Below are 17,366 nucleotides of genomic sequence, written 5' to 3' on the forward strand. Positions count from 1 at the left end.
TACCAAACACTCGCAGATCAAGTGATCGGTGATCGGAGCCGGCCTGGTTGGACACCGTGCAGTAGTAGCGGCCAGCATCACTCAGTTGAACCCCATGTATGCGCAGGGAGCCCTCTGATAACGTGTACCTGAAACAGAAGCACAATTAAAAATGAACGATTAGAACGATGCACTTGAGCATGTATCATGTGTCTGCATTTGATATGACAGCGTACTTCTTGTTATCCACAGACACGGGGAAGCCGTCTTTTCTCCACGTGACTGCAGGCGAAGAGTCGCCATCGACCTGACAAGGTAAAACTGCGTCCTGACCCACACGGGTGGTCACCAGTGAGCTGCTCTCCTTTATCACAGGTGGTACTGGAGAAGGGAAAAAAGACATCAATGTCATTTTGACTTGGGGTTTAGCACGTGTTGTAGTTACTGATTATCGATCACTGACTTACGGAGAATCTCCACGTTGAACAACAGACTGGTGCTTCCAGCCATGTTGGTGACCACGCAGCTGTACCGGCCGCTGTCCTCCGGTCTGACCTCCTGTATCTCCAGGTACTGACCCCCTGCAAGTCTCTGAATATGACCTCCTGTCTGAATACAGAAAAGCAAGGACACAAAGTGTGTAAGAAGATTTTTTTTTTTTTTTTTATGTTCAATACCTGTTGTTGCTTTTTGTTTTTGCCTACCTGCAGTTTGGCCTGATCTTTGTACCACTCGATGTCTGGCAGAGGGTCGCTGTCGGCCAGGCACTCCATGGTCAGGTGTCCGTTAACTGGCACCGTCAACGTCCTCACGTCACCTGAGCCGAGGACGGTTGGGGGTACTAAAAAAAACACAAACATATTGAGACTGAACTTTTTCTAAACAGGTTTTTCCTCCACAGGAGGGAGACCAGAGTGTGGAGGGCACAATCTGTTTCCTCCACACTGAACAATAGAGGAGAACAGCGCCTGTCACCTTGTACTCGGACCCAGTGGTTTTTTCCGTCCTCTCCGGCGAGGCTGCTGGCCAAGCAGGTGTACAAACCTGCATCCTCAACCTTTAAAGACACAACATTAATCAGTTGGAGTGGGTCTTGCGTAACTGTGCTGCATCTGCGCGGACGCAAACACAAACACAAACAAATGCTTCATCTTCTTTTTGCACATGTGCCCACAGCTGCAGTACTCCAGTTTGCCGTTCACCTGAACTTTGCTAATCCTGACAAAGTGTCCGTCCTGCTGGACAACGTCAGTCCCTTCTAAGGGGCGGCCGTCCTTCAGCCAGCTGAGGGCGGGAGGCGGAACGCCCACAGCTGAGCACTCCAGCTCCAGTGGACTGTCCACGGCTATCGTCAGCTCCTCTGGGGAGCTGGAGCTGGATATCTTCGGAGGCTCTGTTTTAGAGAGAAGACAGTTATTAGTCAGTCGTTCAAAGGTGTTTACACTGTGACTTGGAGACAAAGTAAATATTAGGTTGTTGTTTGATTGTTACCAAGCACGGTGAGGTTAAAGCTCTTGGTGCTGCTTCCTGCCTGGTTGCTCGCGACGCAGCTGTAGAGGCCTGCGTCTGACGGAGCCACGTCGGGCAGCTGCAACCTCGTCTCCCTTCCGTCCAGCAGCAGGTTGCGGTGAAGGGACAGTGGCTGTCCGTCCTTCATCCACGTTAGCGTTGGAGGTGGAACGCCGCGTGCCTCGCAGGTTAACGTGACCAAGGATCCTTGGACAACCGTGACCGGCTCCACAGGTTCAACGTGATCTACACCTGGGGGAACTGTGGACCAGACATCTGTATAAAAATCATCAGATTCCAAACGCTATACACGGTAAAAGATCAGTGGGTGGTCTGTTATGACTGCACCTTGGACCTGGACGTCATAGCTAAGCTCAGCAAGACCAGCTCGACTGCGTGCCACACACGTGTAAACTCCAGAATCGGACAGCTGCACAGGAGACAGCCTTTTTTTTTTTTCATAAAGAAAGGAAACATTTAGAGTTACTTCACCCACAATTCAAACACTTTACTGTTTAGCTTCTGTTGTACTGAACTGACCTCAGCACAGAATCACCAGAGAGGAGGCGTGCGCGCGGGGAGAGGAGCAGGGGCCGTCCGTTCTTCAGCCAGGTGATCTGAGGCGCAGGGTTTCCTGTCGCCTTACACTCAAGAGTCACAGCGCTGTCCTGCGTGACCTGCACCTCTCTGGGCGCAGCGGTCTCTCCGGAGATGGCTGGCGGGACTGTGACACATCGAAAACTCGGGTTAAAAGTGAGTCCCACAGACAGTTGAGCACTAACACAGATGGACTCCGATGCGAGTTCCAACCGACCGAGTACAAAGACGGTGTAGATTCTGCTTTCTTGTCCAGCCGGGCTGAAGGCCAAGCAGGTGTATGTCCCAGAATCCTCGGGGCTCAGCCTCAGTAACGTCAGCGCGCCGCCATCCGGGGTCACACTGCGCGGTTACAAACACATTTATATCACTTAATGTAGTTGTTTGCATTTCAGCCAACATGGATCATGTGCCTACTCCACCTCTGACAGTCTCAAATTCTTTCCCATCAGTATCATCACCGTCCTACGGTTTTCTCACAGTCTCTCTCACTCACACACACACCTACAGAGATGTGTTTTCTCTGGCTGATGCCGCTGTAATGACCAAATAAGCTGCCGAACAGCTGTAACACAGCTGCTCTCACCGTTCCCCGTGATGTAATTAGGAACTATAAACGACTCCATCTGTCCGTCCACACATCCCCCGTGTCAAGGGCTTTATCTTTCACACGGGTGATTAATACTGTAATTTCCTGAGAAGGCTGTTGATCGATTGACGCAGAGAAATTGATGGACCCCGTCAAATGGCATCGATCTGTGCGCGTTTACGGCGCTGGCGGTAACGGATAACGACTTACGAGATGTGGCGGCTGTCCGAGCCCTCTAAAGTTACCCCGTCCTTCAGCCAACTGACGCGGGGCGTGGGGATTCCAGATGCTCTGCACTGCAGGGTCAGCTCCTCTCCCATGGGCGCACTTAGATCAGCTGAGTGGTCCGATTCCAGGATGGTTGGCGATACTGCGTAGGACGAGGATATTCAGAGTTATTACCGTCCAGAACGATGAGCAACACTTCTACTCATTTTTCCCAAACAGCTGTTTACCCTGGACTGTGAGTGTGTAGTCTTTCTGCTTCTGACCCTCACTGTTCTTTGCCACACAGGTGTACGTGCCGGCATGAGACAGAGCGAGAGGCCCCAGCTCCAGTCGGTTCCCTCGAACAGACCACTGCCACTGCAGACTGCTCTCTGGATAACAAACACATGAATGAACGCAGGCAGCTCCTCATACTCCTCATCCTCCTCATCCTCTGTTATTCACGGCTTCTTACCGATAGGTGTTCCGTCTTTAAGCCAGGTGATGCTGGGGACGGGGATTCCTGTGGCATCACAGAGCAGAGCCACGTGGGAGCCGAGTGTGTAGTTCAGGGACTCCTGGACGGGCCCGGCTAGGACGGGTGGAACTGTGGAAATTTATTAGTGAGATGAAGACATTTGGAGACATCTTTTTCAAGAGGTTTACTCACCGTGAACGGTCACTTTGAACGTCCTGTCCACCTGTCCGGCCATGTTGGACACTTTGCAAGTGTAGGTGCCGCCATCTGTCATCTGGGAACCAAAGAAAGGTGCATTTTCAGCTCAGATTAGTGAATGGACACATCTCTAAATCGCCTGTGCAAAGCATTTTAGGACAGTTGATGACACAGAGTGGGTTCAGGCTTGTTCTGATTCTGGCCTCCATCCTACAAACTGGACTGACTACATCATTTGACAGTGTCTGTACTTTTTAAGGTTTGATATGTTTGCAAATCAAGTGCAACCCCCTTCAAAAGCTGCCCCCCAAACCTTAAATGTGTTCTTTCTTTTTCCTCACCTGAACTCCTTCGATCTCCAGCTGGTGACGATTCACCTCCAGTCCGTTCCCCGTAGACAGTTGCAGCCCATTTTTATACCAAGTGACCTCAGGCTCGGGAACGCCACGGGCTTCGCAGCTCAGGGTGACGGACGAGCCGAGCTGAGGCGTGACCAGGTCTGACTCGGTGTCAGGACGGGGCTTCAGGGTGGGCATCACTGTTGGTTTGCACATATGGAGAGAGTTTAATTTATGTGTGTGTGTGTGTGTGTGTATGTGTGTATATATATATATATATATATATATATATATATATATGTGTGTGTATATATGTATATATATATATATATATATATATATATATATATGTGTGTGTATATATGTATATATATATATATGTGTGTGTATATATGTGTATATATGTATATATATATATATATACACATATATACATATATATATATATGTGTGTATATATGTATATATATATATATGTGTGTGTATATATGTGTATATATGTATATATATATATATATACACATATATACATATATATATACATATATACATATATATACACGTGTGTATGTGTGTGTGTATATATATATATATATATATATATATATATATATACACACACATGTATATGTGTGTGTTTATTTATGTATGTATATATATATATATATATATATACACATACATAAATAAACACACACACACACACGTGCAGCTGTATTGGGTTAGATGTGTTTTAATCTCACCATAAACACTGAGGAGAATGTTCTTCTGGTCTTGGCCTGCTGAGTTGCTGGCTGTGCACACATATTGCCCTGCGTCTTCCAGCTTGGCCCGTGTCAGCTGTAGCATCTGTCCCCCTAATATATGAAAGAATGACGTGAAATGCATGATCTGACGGGCTTTTATCCAAACAAGGGAAAATATTGTGTGGTTAAGAACTGACCTGGAAGAACGTGGATGCCAGTGTTGAACATATGGACCTGGCCATCTTTGGTCCAGGTGATCTCTGGAGGAGGATACGCTTGGACGTCGCACAGCAGAGACGCCATGTGGCCCTCGATGACGCTGACCTTCTCTTCCTTACCGCCGATCATTTTGGGAGGCACTGGAAGAGACGACGGAGGGAATGGAGAGCGGCATATACAGAGAGCGCCTGTAAAGCCCTTTCTATTTTAAACTCTTCTCACCTTGCACGGTCAGACTAAACAGTTTCTCAACCGTTCCGACCTTGTTCTCAGCCACACACAAATACCCGGCCATGTCGGTAACCTGAACGCTGAGGAGCTGAAATGTAAGATTGGGGGTTTAATTCATCAAGATGACGTGTTTTAGTGTCACCGTGGCGGTGTTTGTCTACAAGTCGACGATGAATAACCTGGAGTTGAGTCCCGTCCTCGCTGATGTGGTGCTGTGAGTCCGAGCGCACCGGCTGTCCGTCTCGCAGCCAGGAGACGCTTGGAGCCGGGTGTCCCGTCGCGTCACAGTGGAGGACGACAGTGCTGTTGACCACTGCTCCCATTTCCTCCATAAACTCCTGTGATGCTCCTGTGATCACGGGAGGGACTGAGGACGTGAAAGAAAACTCTTTAGACGTGAAGTTTCATTTTGTCGCCGTGTGAATTCTGCATAGGAATCTTCTCGGTTACCCAGAATCTCCAGTTCAAAGTGCATGTGGTCCTCCCCGGCCTCGTTGACGGCCTGACATGTATACTTCCCAGCATCTTCTCTCTGAACTCGCGTGATTTGTAGCGCCTGTCCACCTGCGAGGACAAATATGAATATGAGGCCTCAATCACACATAAACATGTTTATACACAGGGTTGTTTTTTTCCCCTGACCTGGAAGTAGCACCACGCCATCCACAGACGTGAGTTCTCTTCCATCTTTGTACCAGCTGAGTTTTGGTGGGGGGATGGCGTTACTCTCACAGGACAGGCTGATGGGATGGCCGAGGATCACCTCCCGCTTCTCGACCATGTCCTCATTGTTATTGTCGTCCTCGTGTCCCAGACCCCAGGCTGCTTCTCTGTTTGTCACTCGGTGGAAGACGGGAGGAACTGGGAAGATAAACCACACTTTGAGTCCGATTGTTTCCTAAAAAACACTAAAATAATCATTGCATGGTATTACCGAGTCAATATTGAACGGAACACACCCTGAATGGTGACGTGAAAGTCTTTCTTGTCCTCTCCTGCAGAGTTGGTGACCACACAGGTGTACTGGCCCTCGTGTGACAGAAGGGCGTTGTCGATGTGGAGGAAATAGCCGCTCTCCTGGACGCCAGCGTGGGAGTTTCCAGTCAGCGACTAAAGACGGAGAAGATTGATGCCTTTTTTTCACCAGGTGCTTGAACATCACAGTGTTAAATGTTCTTTTTTTTTTTCACAACACACTGAATCTAGAAAGAAAATAAGATAAAGCATCATATATACAACAATATATATGTTATAGTTAAATCTAAATATTAAATATGAGCATGTTCTTGGTTATTTTAGGTAGTTATGATCACAATAATGTATGTTCAAGTGTTTATTTCCCCCACTAAGGTGGTTTTAATTCGTTATTTGATTCCATAAACACAGCCTGACATCCTCGAGCTTTTATTTTGGTACTTCCTGTTACCAGCAGTGTGAATTTGCATATTAGCTAAATATTTAGTTTCACCCAAAATATTTAGATTTAACATTTATATTTATATTTAGCATTTAGCATTCATATTTAACATTTAGATTTAGATTTAGCATTTATATTTAGCATTTATATTTATATCTAGAATTTATATTTAGAATTTAGATTTAACATGTACATTTAGATTTAACATTAAGTTGTAACATTTAATATTTAGATTTAACTATTTATTACATTTAAAAGTTAACAAATATTGCTGTAAATGTGCTAAAAAGGTGACTTTCAAAAATTCACATTCACTTTTCCAAACATTGTTTGAAGCTAAATGTGACAAAATGTCTCAATCAAAATATGAATCTTAACTCAGATCTGTTTACAAACCATTCCCAAACACCAACCTGTCCGTCTTTAAACCAGTTAACCTTCGGCTCGGGGAAACCTTTCGCCAAGCAGGAGAGAGTTAAACTCCCGTTAACCCGCACTTTCTCCTCTTGACCAGCAAATCTCAAAGACGGGGAGTGACTCTCAATCTGCGGCGGAACTGATTTATAAAGGAGTAAAAACAGAAAATCATTCAAAGTTATGTCTCAGGCCTGAAATGTGACGACGGTGAAGACGTCGCTCACCCAGAACACTGACAGAGTAGTGCTTGGTGGCGGTGCCCGCAGGATTTGTGGCCCTGCAGGTGTAGAGGCCGTTGCTGTCTCCTTGGGCCGAGCCCAGTCGCAGTGCCTGCCCACCGCGGGTGTACGTCAGCTGGGGACTGGACACGATGGGCTGGTTGTCCTTCAACCAGGTGATACTGGGTGCGGGCGAGCCCTCGACATCGCACGGCAGCACTGTGGGGAATCCTAGCACCACTGACACCTCGGAGGTCTCGTTGGGGCCTTTAATGGCCGGTGGAGCTGAGGAGGAAATGTTTGAAATGGCATATCATGAATAAATCCACAGGAGACCGGGGTGTCTCAAACTGAAAAGGCAGTGTGCAATAATATAGATTATTTAAAAATCAGTAATTAACTCCTCCTTTGAAGCGTCAATATTTTCAAAGCTTTATCATCTGGATTGAAACATAAATAACACATTTAGCATAATCTTAGAATACCAGGAATTAGAGACTGAGACAATTAACTCCACAAGAAAATATTTACTGAGTTCCTGGTGGTTCACTGCAACTAATGATTATTTTTTTTATCGATTATTTTCTTTGATTAATCAGTAATATTTATAAAAATATTGAAAAAGTTGAATCGGTTTCCCAAACCTTTGTTATATGGAGCAAATGTTATATGTTTGAATTATTAAAAAACACTCAAAAACTAAAGTAGTTGATCATTGCAGCCATAGCTACTTCCCTCGTCCTTCATGGGCTTTGCTTTTCAAACCGGAAAACTTTGATGATTTTATATTCAGTATATCAGTGATGCACATTCCCACAAGCCAGTGCAAAGGGAATTTTATATGTGTAAAAAGAACTCCTGCTGTGGAAACTTGGTCTCTGTAAATGAAATGTTACATCCAGTCGTTTGCTCACAGAAAAGTACACACCTTGCACTGTGAGTCTGAACTGGCGCATCTGAGTCCCTGCATCGTTGCTGGCCAGACACTGGTAAAGCCCCTGGTCCCTCAGTCGCACTGACTTCACCCTCAACACCTGGCCGTCCTCCAGGAACTCGACATGGGGATCCCCGATACGAGACAGAACCCTGCAGATACAAAAAAGGAATTGAAGATCAAATTACAACAACAACAACAACAACGACCCGTGGAGCCCACTGAACGCTACACTTAACAAACGGGAGATGCTTACTCTCCATCACGGCTCCATTCCACCCGAGGCGGTGGCTGCCCACTAACTCTGCACTGAAACTCCACCTCCTGGCTCAGGACCACCGTTAACTCCTGGAGTCGGGACGTTCCTGAAATCACCGGAGGAGCTGAGTGGAGAAGAAGAGAAGGGCAGAAGAACATTTCAGACTTTGCTCAAAGTGCTAAATGACGTGATGATCGATTTAAGTTCAGTATCGCTGCTGCAAGAGGAGAAAAAACATCTGGATAACAGCAGGAAATCAGTTCATCAACAATAAACATGTAAGCATTGACGTCAGTGGTTTGTCTCAATAGATTTTGGGTAGGTGACAAACAATGAGCATTACAATATAATCAGAAGCTCTAGACCAGTGGTGTCAAACTGGCGCCCGCCCAATGTGTTTAAACACAATTTAATACTAAACATGTTTGCTAGCAGTATTTTTTATTATAGTAACAAGACATGCGGTTGTTATTATGACAGTAAATGTATTGCCTTTATCATTAAATTACAGTTGCATGTGATTACTGACTTAATTTTAGATTTATTTCTGTTTTTGATCATCAGTTTATGTTGCATCATAAATATGATATATCACGTCGTGAAATATCATTTTGAATGTCTTTATTACGACTTCCTGATGGAATATTGTGATGTAATTTGTGGCTCATATTGCCCACACACTAGTGAACAGTTGTGTTTCCCCCTTCTTGACCCCTCGGGTCATTTGAGTGTGACACTCCGGCTCTAGACTGTCATTCCAGGACATTTGAAGTCCGTTGATAACAAGAAAACTATCCCTTTTAAATGTGTAATGCCTGTGGTAATCTGTCTTACTCTCGTCTCCTGAACATCAGACAGAAAGTGTTGTGCGAGCTCACCTTGCACCACGATGTTGTACTCTCTTCTGGCCTCTCCCGCCGAGTTCTCAGCTGTGCAGGCAAACTGTCCTGAATGATCCGGCTGGACTCTGTAGATCCTGAGAAGCCTGTTTGCATTCTGCAGATAAACGCCCGGACTTTTCACCTAGACATGCACATATCAGTTCAGTGCGCTGTAATTACAACCATAGCCACTTGGTGGCATGATGTAGCTGGATATCAACAGGATATATACTGTACAGGATTACTGTAAATGTGAATTCAGCTCACAGGATGACCGTCTTTAGTCCAGGTGATTGTCGGGGAGGGGATCCCAAAAGCGTCACAGCCCAGAGTGAGAGGCTGCTTCAGGGTGACTGTGAGGTTCAGTGGCTGGTTGTCTTCTTGGATCTCTGGGGGAACTGAAATGACACAAGAGAAGGGAGGATGAGTTCTGTTGTTCTGCTACACCGCACTGTGCCGCGTTAACACAACCGAGCATTCTCACCGTTCACTTTCAGCCTCGTCTTCCTCTCCACGGTGCCCGCCTCGTTGGTTGCCATGCACTTGAAGTCCCCGCTGTGGCTGGCAGATGCTGTGCTAATTACAAGCGCTCCATCCCTCGCCACGGAGAACTCCGATTGTTCCGGGTGTATCTCCAGGCCATTCTTGAACCAGCGCACTTTGGGGCGAGGTGAACCTGCAGGAACCCGGGGGCAGAAATGGGTCCGAGTGAGTTTTTAAGGAGTTTTATCGATTACATCTGACAGAAAAGTTACTTCCATCTCTCAGCTTCCCTACAGGACAATTTAATGGCAGACAGCCCAGAATAGAAAAAAAAGCCAGCTCCACATTTATCTGTTGGACAGCAGGACAGCAGGGGAGGCCATGCCAAAATGGTTAGAGTCCTTGTAGCCCGCAAGCACAAGATTTCAAGGTCGGAGTCGCATAAAAAAGTAATACACAGTATGTTGGGGATATGTTAGAAGTAAGATTTAAAGTGCGACCGTCAAGATTTATTGCCGAACACTGAGGTGAGAGTCTTGAACGGTGAGAAGTGGCTGGAACAAGCAGTTCAAAGGCACGGACGCCTGAGCCTGTGCATTTACTGGGTGGAAATGGTCAGAAGAGTTACAGTGGAATGGGGGGGGGGGAAAGGTGTGGGTGGCAGCGCAGGGACAAAGAAAAACAGGCTGTAATTAAAGAGCACAACAGTCCACGACTGTGTCTGTTTGCAGAGGTGTTGCATACTCAAACACCGAGGACGAGGTAGGGACGTTAAAAACAACATACCCCCCCCCCCCCCCATCCGACAAACACTAACCACAAGAATGCAGCAAACCTGAAAGTGATCAGTTTACTGTTAGAAAACCATGATCTCATTGCAGGTAGGAAATGGATACAGATGATCTGATGAGGCTGCGCACAGTGCTCATTAGCAGGGGCACAAAGGTGGGAGGTGATCTCTTCTCTTTCTCGAATAATGACCTCTTACAAATGCGCCGCGGTGTTGGTGAATTAATATCATTCTGGCAGCTTTAACTGCTTTTTCTCCCACATACAGCTGAACGACTGGGGGGGGGGTGTCTCTGGTGTCACTAGTGCTGAGCCGTGGTGTGTGTGACCTCCTCTGAGGTCTGCTACAGGCTGCTATGACGTGGATGGAAAGAGGGGTGGGCTTGTGTGGCTTCATTCCTCCACTTCCTGTGCTTCATGGTACCTCAGACATCTCTGTCCTTTATCTGCAGCAGCAGCAGCAGCCTGTAATTAGGATTCCTCTCCCAGCAGGCCCTGACACACAGGAAAGCAGATGTGGCTCACGGAGGCAGCAGGCAGACCGATGTTCCAGCTGTTAAGACACCGTCTTCCCCCTTGTTTGGGGATTCGGGCTTGTTACCATGGCAAAGCTCCACACAAACATTACCTGTGTGCATGGGTTCTTGCAGGGGGGTGTAAGTATCAATCAGTGCATGTGCAAACATACACAAACACTTAACTGTGTTTTGGTAAAACAGCATGTTCTCAACATCCCTCCAGGACGCTATGCCACCCTGTTTGCACAGAGATGTTAAAGGAGACAACAGCGTGTCTCTGGGTGCTAAGATCAAAAAAAAAAGAAAAAAAGCAGCACCTTTGAAGATGGCAAGAATGTTTCTGCCCCGTTCAAGGTCTACAGTAACAGCGAAAACATTCCTTTGATGGTGCACAAATACAGGCCACGTATCTGCCTTGCAGTCAAAGTGAAAGTTTGTCATAAAAACTTACAGATAAAACCTCACACTCTGGGAATTTTCATTCTGTTTTCGAACATAAGATGTTGACTCGTGTCCATAATCGTCTCATACCTTCAGCGGGACAGGGGATGATGACCTTGCCATTCGCTACTTTCTCCATGATGGCATCTCCAGGCTCGGCAAAGAATGGCACCTCTGTGTGGAGATAAAGACGTTAAAGTGCCGATTCAAAGTGTAAACGCAGTTGATATAAATTAAATAAACATTTCAGTGTCAGTAAGAAATGTAGGTTTGTGAGGAGAGACCCTCCTGTGCAAAAAAAAGTATGCCATTATACAATCAGTATACACATGTAATGCCAGACAGGCAGTAAGTAGTTAAGATAATTACAGGAGGCATACTATTATTGGATTGTAAAGATTTCAAAATGATGAAAAAGGAATAAGAATCAGCGGCAGATGAAGAAGCGTAAAGAGCTTTGGAGGTCTGAAGTATTGATTAAATGGGTTAATGTATGACATAAACAGAAATGGACCAAGAATGGAGCCCTGCAGAATCCCAAATTTGGCCTCAACTACAACTGACACTTAATAGTCCGACAGCACTCTGCCATTAACTCTTAACAAGAGCCTTAACCTTCAGTAATTGTTATAAAGTAAATGTTCTTAGAATGCGGTCTTCCTTAAATTGTGTTTTTGCTAGTTTGTGGTGCATTACAGCAGTTGGCATCCGTAATGTTGCATTACTGTCTTGCTCTTCTTTCCTTTGCCTGTTCTCCTTCTTCTAAATAAGAATAATTGTCCTTGTTTTTGCTTTTAAAGGGAAACCGTGGATATTCACCAAGAATTTCCAGCTCGATCTCCAGCGTCTCCTGTCCGGCACTGTTCTTGGCCACACACTGGTAGGTGCCCCGGTCGTCGACGTTGACCTGTTGGATCCTGAGGGGCGTAGCGGCGACCCCGACAGGAAGTCCATTATGAAACCAAGTGACCTCCGGGCTCGGCTCCCCCTGGACCACACAAGGTAGAGTCACTGTCTGGCCAACCAGGGCTTTCAGGAGGGAGGGTGCTGGCTGAATCCTGGGTTTAGCTGAGGACAGAAAACAAATGTGAAAACATCCCTCACCACATCTGTAACATGCTTATCTCAGATACTAAACACATGATCGCGGTGATGCAGAATCGAGCAACGTTAACCTTTTGAAGACCGCCGTTTTAAGAGGGTTTACCTTGAATGTGTAGCTTGTAGCTGACGGACACGTTGCCTGCCGGGTTTTCGGCCGTGCAGGTGTACAGTTTACTGTCAATGAGGCGCACGTCGGTGATCTTCAGAGAGCCTGAGGGCAGACCCGTGAACCTGAGGGAGGGGTTAGGGGTCAAGGGCAAAAAAGGAGGAGAAAACACAGTAGATGATTAACTGAAGTACAGCTGCTATGTTCCTGTTCTGGAACATCTTTCCCCCCCAGTGTCCTACTTACAGTAGAGATCTGTATGATTGTGTATAAAGAGTCAAATATATACAGAAACTGCCCGTTGTTTATGGAATCATCCAGAAAATACTAATCACTAATGGACATTTACTTAACTGTTGTGAAACTAAAGATCAGTCAACTAAATGCAGGTTGTATTTCAGTTCCTATTTCTAGCTGATGATGAGTTTCTGAAAACTTTTCCTGTGAACAGAACTTTCCAGGACAGCGCTGCTGCATAGGCTCGTTAATTTAAAATAAGTGGTTCGCGGACACATGAAATGACATAATTTGTCAAAAGAACGGGAAACGAGCTGCCCGTTGTGTTTTATGACGCGATTACAGGAGTTTTATATTCCATTTGATTGGTTTAAAGCAACATAGATTGGCGATTATGTTGATTCTGTTATGTTAACAGAAGTAGAGCCTGGACCTCAGCCACGGCCTTCAAATCTCCCCATTTTCTACTTTCTCAATGACTATTATCGGCGGTAATTACAGCGCGAAGGGTCGTCAGCGTTTGACCCCATGACGTCACCATGGAATGAGGTTCATGGGCTCACAAAAACCAATGCATTCCACCCTGTTGGGAACCGTGATATTAGCAGAAACTACTGGTGTTTATCACTCAGGGGTCAGGAACTACAGATCATATGGAAATCAAAAGGTTGACGGCAGTTAAATGTAGGTCAGAAAATTTCAAAGGGCCGCGAGGTAACCTGAGCTACTCGCGAGGTTATGCAGCTGCATCGATGCGTCACCTACGAATATAAACACACAACTCTGCGATTCCTCGGATAAGCGCGTGTCTACTAAGTAACTGAATTATAACAATGTTTGTGTAAGTGGGAATGAGTCGGGGAGCACAAAGGGCTCTCTCTCTCTCTTTCAGCAGCACACATGGTGCAGTGGTGCTCCCCCACTTCCTTAAACAGTCTAGTCTCGGGTGAGGCAACGTCGTTTAACGCCGGAACTCAACGACTGCACCGATCCTCCGCGGTACCACGGCGACGACTGACACAAGCACACGGAACCTAAACGCCACCCCGCCCCTCTCTCAACCACCCCTCACTCCTCACATTGGTGTCAGGTCATCTGTGTACACAGTCTGACGAATGGGTCCCATCAGGGTGAGGTCAAGAATCAACTCCTCATTGACCCAACGAAATCTTACCACCCACTTATTCCAGTTATTTCAACAGCCCTTACCCCCCCCCCCCCCTAGTCATTTCCTCTGACCCACAGAGTGTAGCTGGAGAGCAGCAGCATCCCTGCTTCCGCCCGTCCTGCACATATGCAAAGCGCAGACTGTTGTGGGGGTTGTTCACAGAGATGTGTTGTTCTCATCAGACAGGACGAGTAAAGAGTCAGCATGTTGTTTTACTGCTGACGCACCCCAGGGAATGTGAACATCGCGCAGACACAAGGCTTGTATCTCTTCCTCTGTCAGTGCCTTTTCCTCCCCTCTTCCTGGCAACCCCCCCACAGCACTCCAACCCCAGCTTCTCCTTTTCTCTGCCTCAGCACAAGGATTACTGTATCAGAGTCACCAGAGCTTTAAAGTTTTTAAACCTCCCTCAGCCTCACTTCTATCTCCCCAGATCTGTCCTCCTGTCTGGTGTCTGCTCCGGCGAGTGTGTCTGTCATCCATCCTGCTCTGCACCTCCATCCAGCCAGCCCGTCTGCACCCACATTGACCGCACATGAAAGCTTGGAATCAGTGAACCACGGGGGAGCCAGATGTTCCTCCCGAGCTCAGCGCGCTCTGCCAAAGTGCCCTTCGCAAAAGCATCGCCAAACAAACCCCAGACATGAGCAGGGGCCCTAACTGGCAGCCAGCTGTGGCTCCAGTCTTGTAAACGCTGAGTCAGACGTGAGCTCAGGCACAGTGAGAGTCCGTTGTTAGCTCATTTTACTGCGTCATTGTCGGGAGTGAGGTAAGGGCTTCCTCTTACCCAGCTGTGACGGGGGGGATGGGATGCCCGTTTCTGCTCCACGTCACCAGTGGAGACGGACTCCCCTGGGCCTCACATGAGAGAACAACCTCCGTTCCCACCTCTGCCGTCATCTTCACTGTTTGGTCATGGCCACTCACACCGGCTATCTTGGGCAGGGCTAGGGAAGAGGGAAGCAAGTTGTGAGAAACCCACCTAGGCTATTAAAAGTATCAGGAAATGTTTGACTCTGGACGTCACCTGTAAACAGAGGCCAGACGCTGTTACATAAACTGTCTTCCAGATGTTTAATGTACTCACTGTTGACGCTGAGCTGGATCTCTCGGCTGGCGTAGCCCACAGGACTGGTCGCCGTGCAGATGTAGATGCCTGCATCGTCAGTGGTGGGGTGGGGGATGCGGAGGTGTCCATCGGGGTCCGACTGCACAGAGGAGCGCTCCCTGTGGAGAGGCTGCCTGCCCTGGAGCAGCAGCAGCAGACACGACCAGATAAAAAAAATAAAACGAGTTCAGTTTGGAGTTCTACAGCCTGACCTTTTAATGCATCGATGTTACATGCACAAAAGAATGAAAGCCGCTGCCGCTTTAAACAGAGAATAGCTTTCACAGATTCACTTTTCTCTGTCAGGGAAATAAATTCACTCCACTCCAGACAACCTCGATGAAAGGTTTGGGAAAAGCAAGAAGGAAAAAAAGATCTGCCTCAGTCTGACATGAAATATGAATGAGCACAATGACTTCTCTCAGGAACACAATGTAATGTTTTAGGGTGGTTACTATGGTATGCTTTTCATCCGCAATGCTGCTTTTAATGGCGACAATACCTACATTCACCCTGTATGAATGACTGTTTGAGTTAACATCATGTGATCTAAAGGCCTGACTGAATATATCTTTTCAGATTTTCATCTCATGACACAATCCTTTTTCTGTCTTCTCTTTTTTTCACAGGGTGCTGAAAGAAAGATGTTCAACAGATTTATAAGGCATCATAAACTATAGTGTGATTTCTCACCGTCGGCAGCAATATGGTTACGTCGCCATGGTTACAGCCTTCCTTCTCACATTAATCACGTCTTCATTGCGACTGTAAGTGTTTGTGGTGTTTTCTCTTTTTTTTTTTACAGTGTTCTTCCTCATCAGAGAAACATAAGACCAGAGGGAGAAACGCTGCCAATAATATGTAAATAAAATGTCGTGATTCACGAGGAAATGGAACCAAATCATACTTGATTGTTATTAATAGTGTATTTATAGGATTTCACCCTTAAAATAATTATTTTGAGGGTACATGAACTCGTAACAGGGCTGAATGTCACGGTCCGTGCCGCACAAAGAGTCTTTTAGAGACTCACTGAAAAGGACAACTCTCCGTCCTCCTTACGACCTCACTCATGTTTCAGAGAACCCGAGGTTAATCCTTGACCTAAAGTTCTCTTTCCTCGGAGGGATGAGTTCCCAGCTGTCTCAATTTTAATCAGTGTCAGCACAGACCCAAAATAAATTAAAAAAAAACACCTATACTAAGAAACACAGAGAGTCATGTGGAGCTAAAAAGGCTTAATCAGCATTGTGTGAACTCATCCGACAAAGGTTTGAATGCAGCAGACGTTCGCTCACATTTAAAAGCAACACACTAAAGCTTTTAAGTAGTTATTCCTCGGAGGACGCATTATTATTACATGAGAATGACTAACGTTGTCTTTGCCATTATTATCATCATTATTGTTATTCTCATGGCGATTACTTTAATCGCTCACTGACAAATGCTTTGGCTCAAGGACTTGACATTGTTCTCAGCTTTTGTGCGTTACAGATGCCGTCGTTTCCACAAATATTCATACGCTAAAAAGTTGAAAAACGATGAATTTCAAGCGGGCCTCCTGCCAAACGTTGCTTTCCAGATGATGTCGTGGGAATTAGAAGCAGCCAATTAGCCGTGCGCAAGCGTATGCCAAAAGTAGATCATTTAAAATCATTAAAGAGACTGACAACGTACCTTGGACCAGGCAACTTTTGGCTTTGGAATGCCAGTGGCCTCACAAGACAGCGTGGTGTCTACGCCTTCGTTGGTGATGTAGTGGTACGGACCGGCGTTGATCTCGGGGGGCACTGTTGGTCACAAAGCAGAAGCAGGCTCCACAGCATTAACGCCCGGCCTCAGGCATTTTCTTCATTTCAAACCTGACCATAATCTGGGCCCGTCTGTCATTACCAGCCTATGAACAACAATCACCCTTTCATCAAGTCCTCGCAGTAAATGAACCCTCTCACTATGATGACAGCAGGTGGTCAACTCCGTGACGGATTGTTTTTCATGAGTCAGCACCTAGCCGTTCATACCTGAAGTCCCAAACCTGCCAGTGTCTGTAGAAAGTGTACTGAGACGTATATCATTTCTTGCTGAGAGTTAAACCAGATTTTTCTTTTCTAAAAGTGCAGTTACATAATGAGAGATGAACAGCTTTGGCATGTGTGCAGCAACAGCTGTGCGCGGCTGCCTGTCTTTACCTTAAC

At 46.3% G+C, this 17,366-nt stretch overlaps 1 protein-coding gene and 2 long non-coding RNA genes across 3 annotated transcripts in view; 2 read left to right on the forward strand and 1 right to left on the reverse strand.

The window, feature by feature from the left end:
• The window catches only part of LOC131463554 (uncharacterized), a 68,614-nt gene extending 67,799 nt beyond the window's left edge, over nucleotides 1-815 (forward strand). The window contains exons 5-7 of the long non-coding RNA XR_009241056.1: nucleotides 232-294; nucleotides 472-549; nucleotides 690-815. This is a non-coding gene — a long non-coding RNA (uncharacterized LOC131463554). The remainder of the gene's footprint in view (nucleotides 1-231; nucleotides 295-471; nucleotides 550-689) is intronic.
• Nucleotides 1-17,366, reverse strand: part of hmcn2 (hemicentin 2) — a 48,500-nt gene that overhangs the window by 17,245 nt on the left and 13,889 nt on the right. Inside the window, exons 20-54 of the mRNA XM_058635309.1 lie at nucleotides 16,849-16,961; nucleotides 15,151-15,310; nucleotides 14,851-15,010; nucleotides 12,656-12,783; nucleotides 12,268-12,516; nucleotides 11,539-11,622; nucleotides 9,702-9,893; nucleotides 9,485-9,615; nucleotides 9,215-9,359; nucleotides 8,334-8,460; nucleotides 8,072-8,229; nucleotides 7,150-7,428; nucleotides 6,922-7,064; nucleotides 6,051-6,201; nucleotides 5,734-5,952; nucleotides 5,542-5,655; nucleotides 5,271-5,458; nucleotides 5,083-5,179; nucleotides 4,839-5,000; nucleotides 4,639-4,752; nucleotides 3,899-4,095; nucleotides 3,552-3,633; nucleotides 3,357-3,488; nucleotides 3,130-3,273; nucleotides 2,885-3,044; nucleotides 2,303-2,427; nucleotides 2,029-2,212; nucleotides 1,837-1,934; nucleotides 1,471-1,749; nucleotides 1,182-1,372; nucleotides 955-1,036; nucleotides 684-820; nucleotides 447-588; nucleotides 216-360; nucleotides 4-128 (exon numbers count right to left, since the gene is read on the reverse strand). Of these exons, the coding sequence (XP_058491292.1) occupies nucleotides 4-128; nucleotides 216-360; nucleotides 447-588; nucleotides 684-820; nucleotides 955-1,036; nucleotides 1,182-1,372; nucleotides 1,471-1,749; nucleotides 1,837-1,934; nucleotides 2,029-2,212; nucleotides 2,303-2,427; nucleotides 2,885-3,044; nucleotides 3,130-3,273; nucleotides 3,357-3,488; nucleotides 3,552-3,633; nucleotides 3,899-4,095; nucleotides 4,639-4,752; nucleotides 4,839-5,000; nucleotides 5,083-5,179; nucleotides 5,271-5,458; nucleotides 5,542-5,655; nucleotides 5,734-5,952; nucleotides 6,051-6,201; nucleotides 6,922-7,064; nucleotides 7,150-7,428; nucleotides 8,072-8,229; nucleotides 8,334-8,460; nucleotides 9,215-9,359; nucleotides 9,485-9,615; nucleotides 9,702-9,893; nucleotides 11,539-11,622; nucleotides 12,268-12,516; nucleotides 12,656-12,783; nucleotides 14,851-15,010; nucleotides 15,151-15,310; nucleotides 16,849-16,961 (5,337 nt within the window). The remainder of the gene's footprint in view (nucleotides 1-3; nucleotides 129-215; nucleotides 361-446; nucleotides 589-683; nucleotides 821-954; nucleotides 1,037-1,181; nucleotides 1,373-1,470; nucleotides 1,750-1,836; nucleotides 1,935-2,028; nucleotides 2,213-2,302; nucleotides 2,428-2,884; nucleotides 3,045-3,129; nucleotides 3,274-3,356; nucleotides 3,489-3,551; nucleotides 3,634-3,898; nucleotides 4,096-4,638; nucleotides 4,753-4,838; nucleotides 5,001-5,082; nucleotides 5,180-5,270; nucleotides 5,459-5,541; nucleotides 5,656-5,733; nucleotides 5,953-6,050; nucleotides 6,202-6,921; nucleotides 7,065-7,149; nucleotides 7,429-8,071; nucleotides 8,230-8,333; nucleotides 8,461-9,214; nucleotides 9,360-9,484; nucleotides 9,616-9,701; nucleotides 9,894-11,538; nucleotides 11,623-12,267; nucleotides 12,517-12,655; nucleotides 12,784-14,850; nucleotides 15,011-15,150; nucleotides 15,311-16,848; nucleotides 16,962-17,366) is intronic.
• LOC131463555 (uncharacterized) lies at nucleotides 2,137-3,986 on the forward strand. The gene is made up of 3 exons (XR_009241057.1): nucleotides 2,137-2,241; nucleotides 3,189-3,816; nucleotides 3,920-3,986. It is a non-coding gene; the product is annotated as an uncharacterized LOC131463555 (long non-coding RNA).

The sequence above is a fragment of the Solea solea genome, chromosome 8 (genome assembly GCF_958295425.1).
Source record: "Solea solea chromosome 8, fSolSol10.1, whole genome shotgun sequence".
Classification (NCBI taxonomy): Eukaryota; Metazoa; Chordata; class Actinopteri; order Pleuronectiformes; family Soleidae; genus Solea; species Solea solea.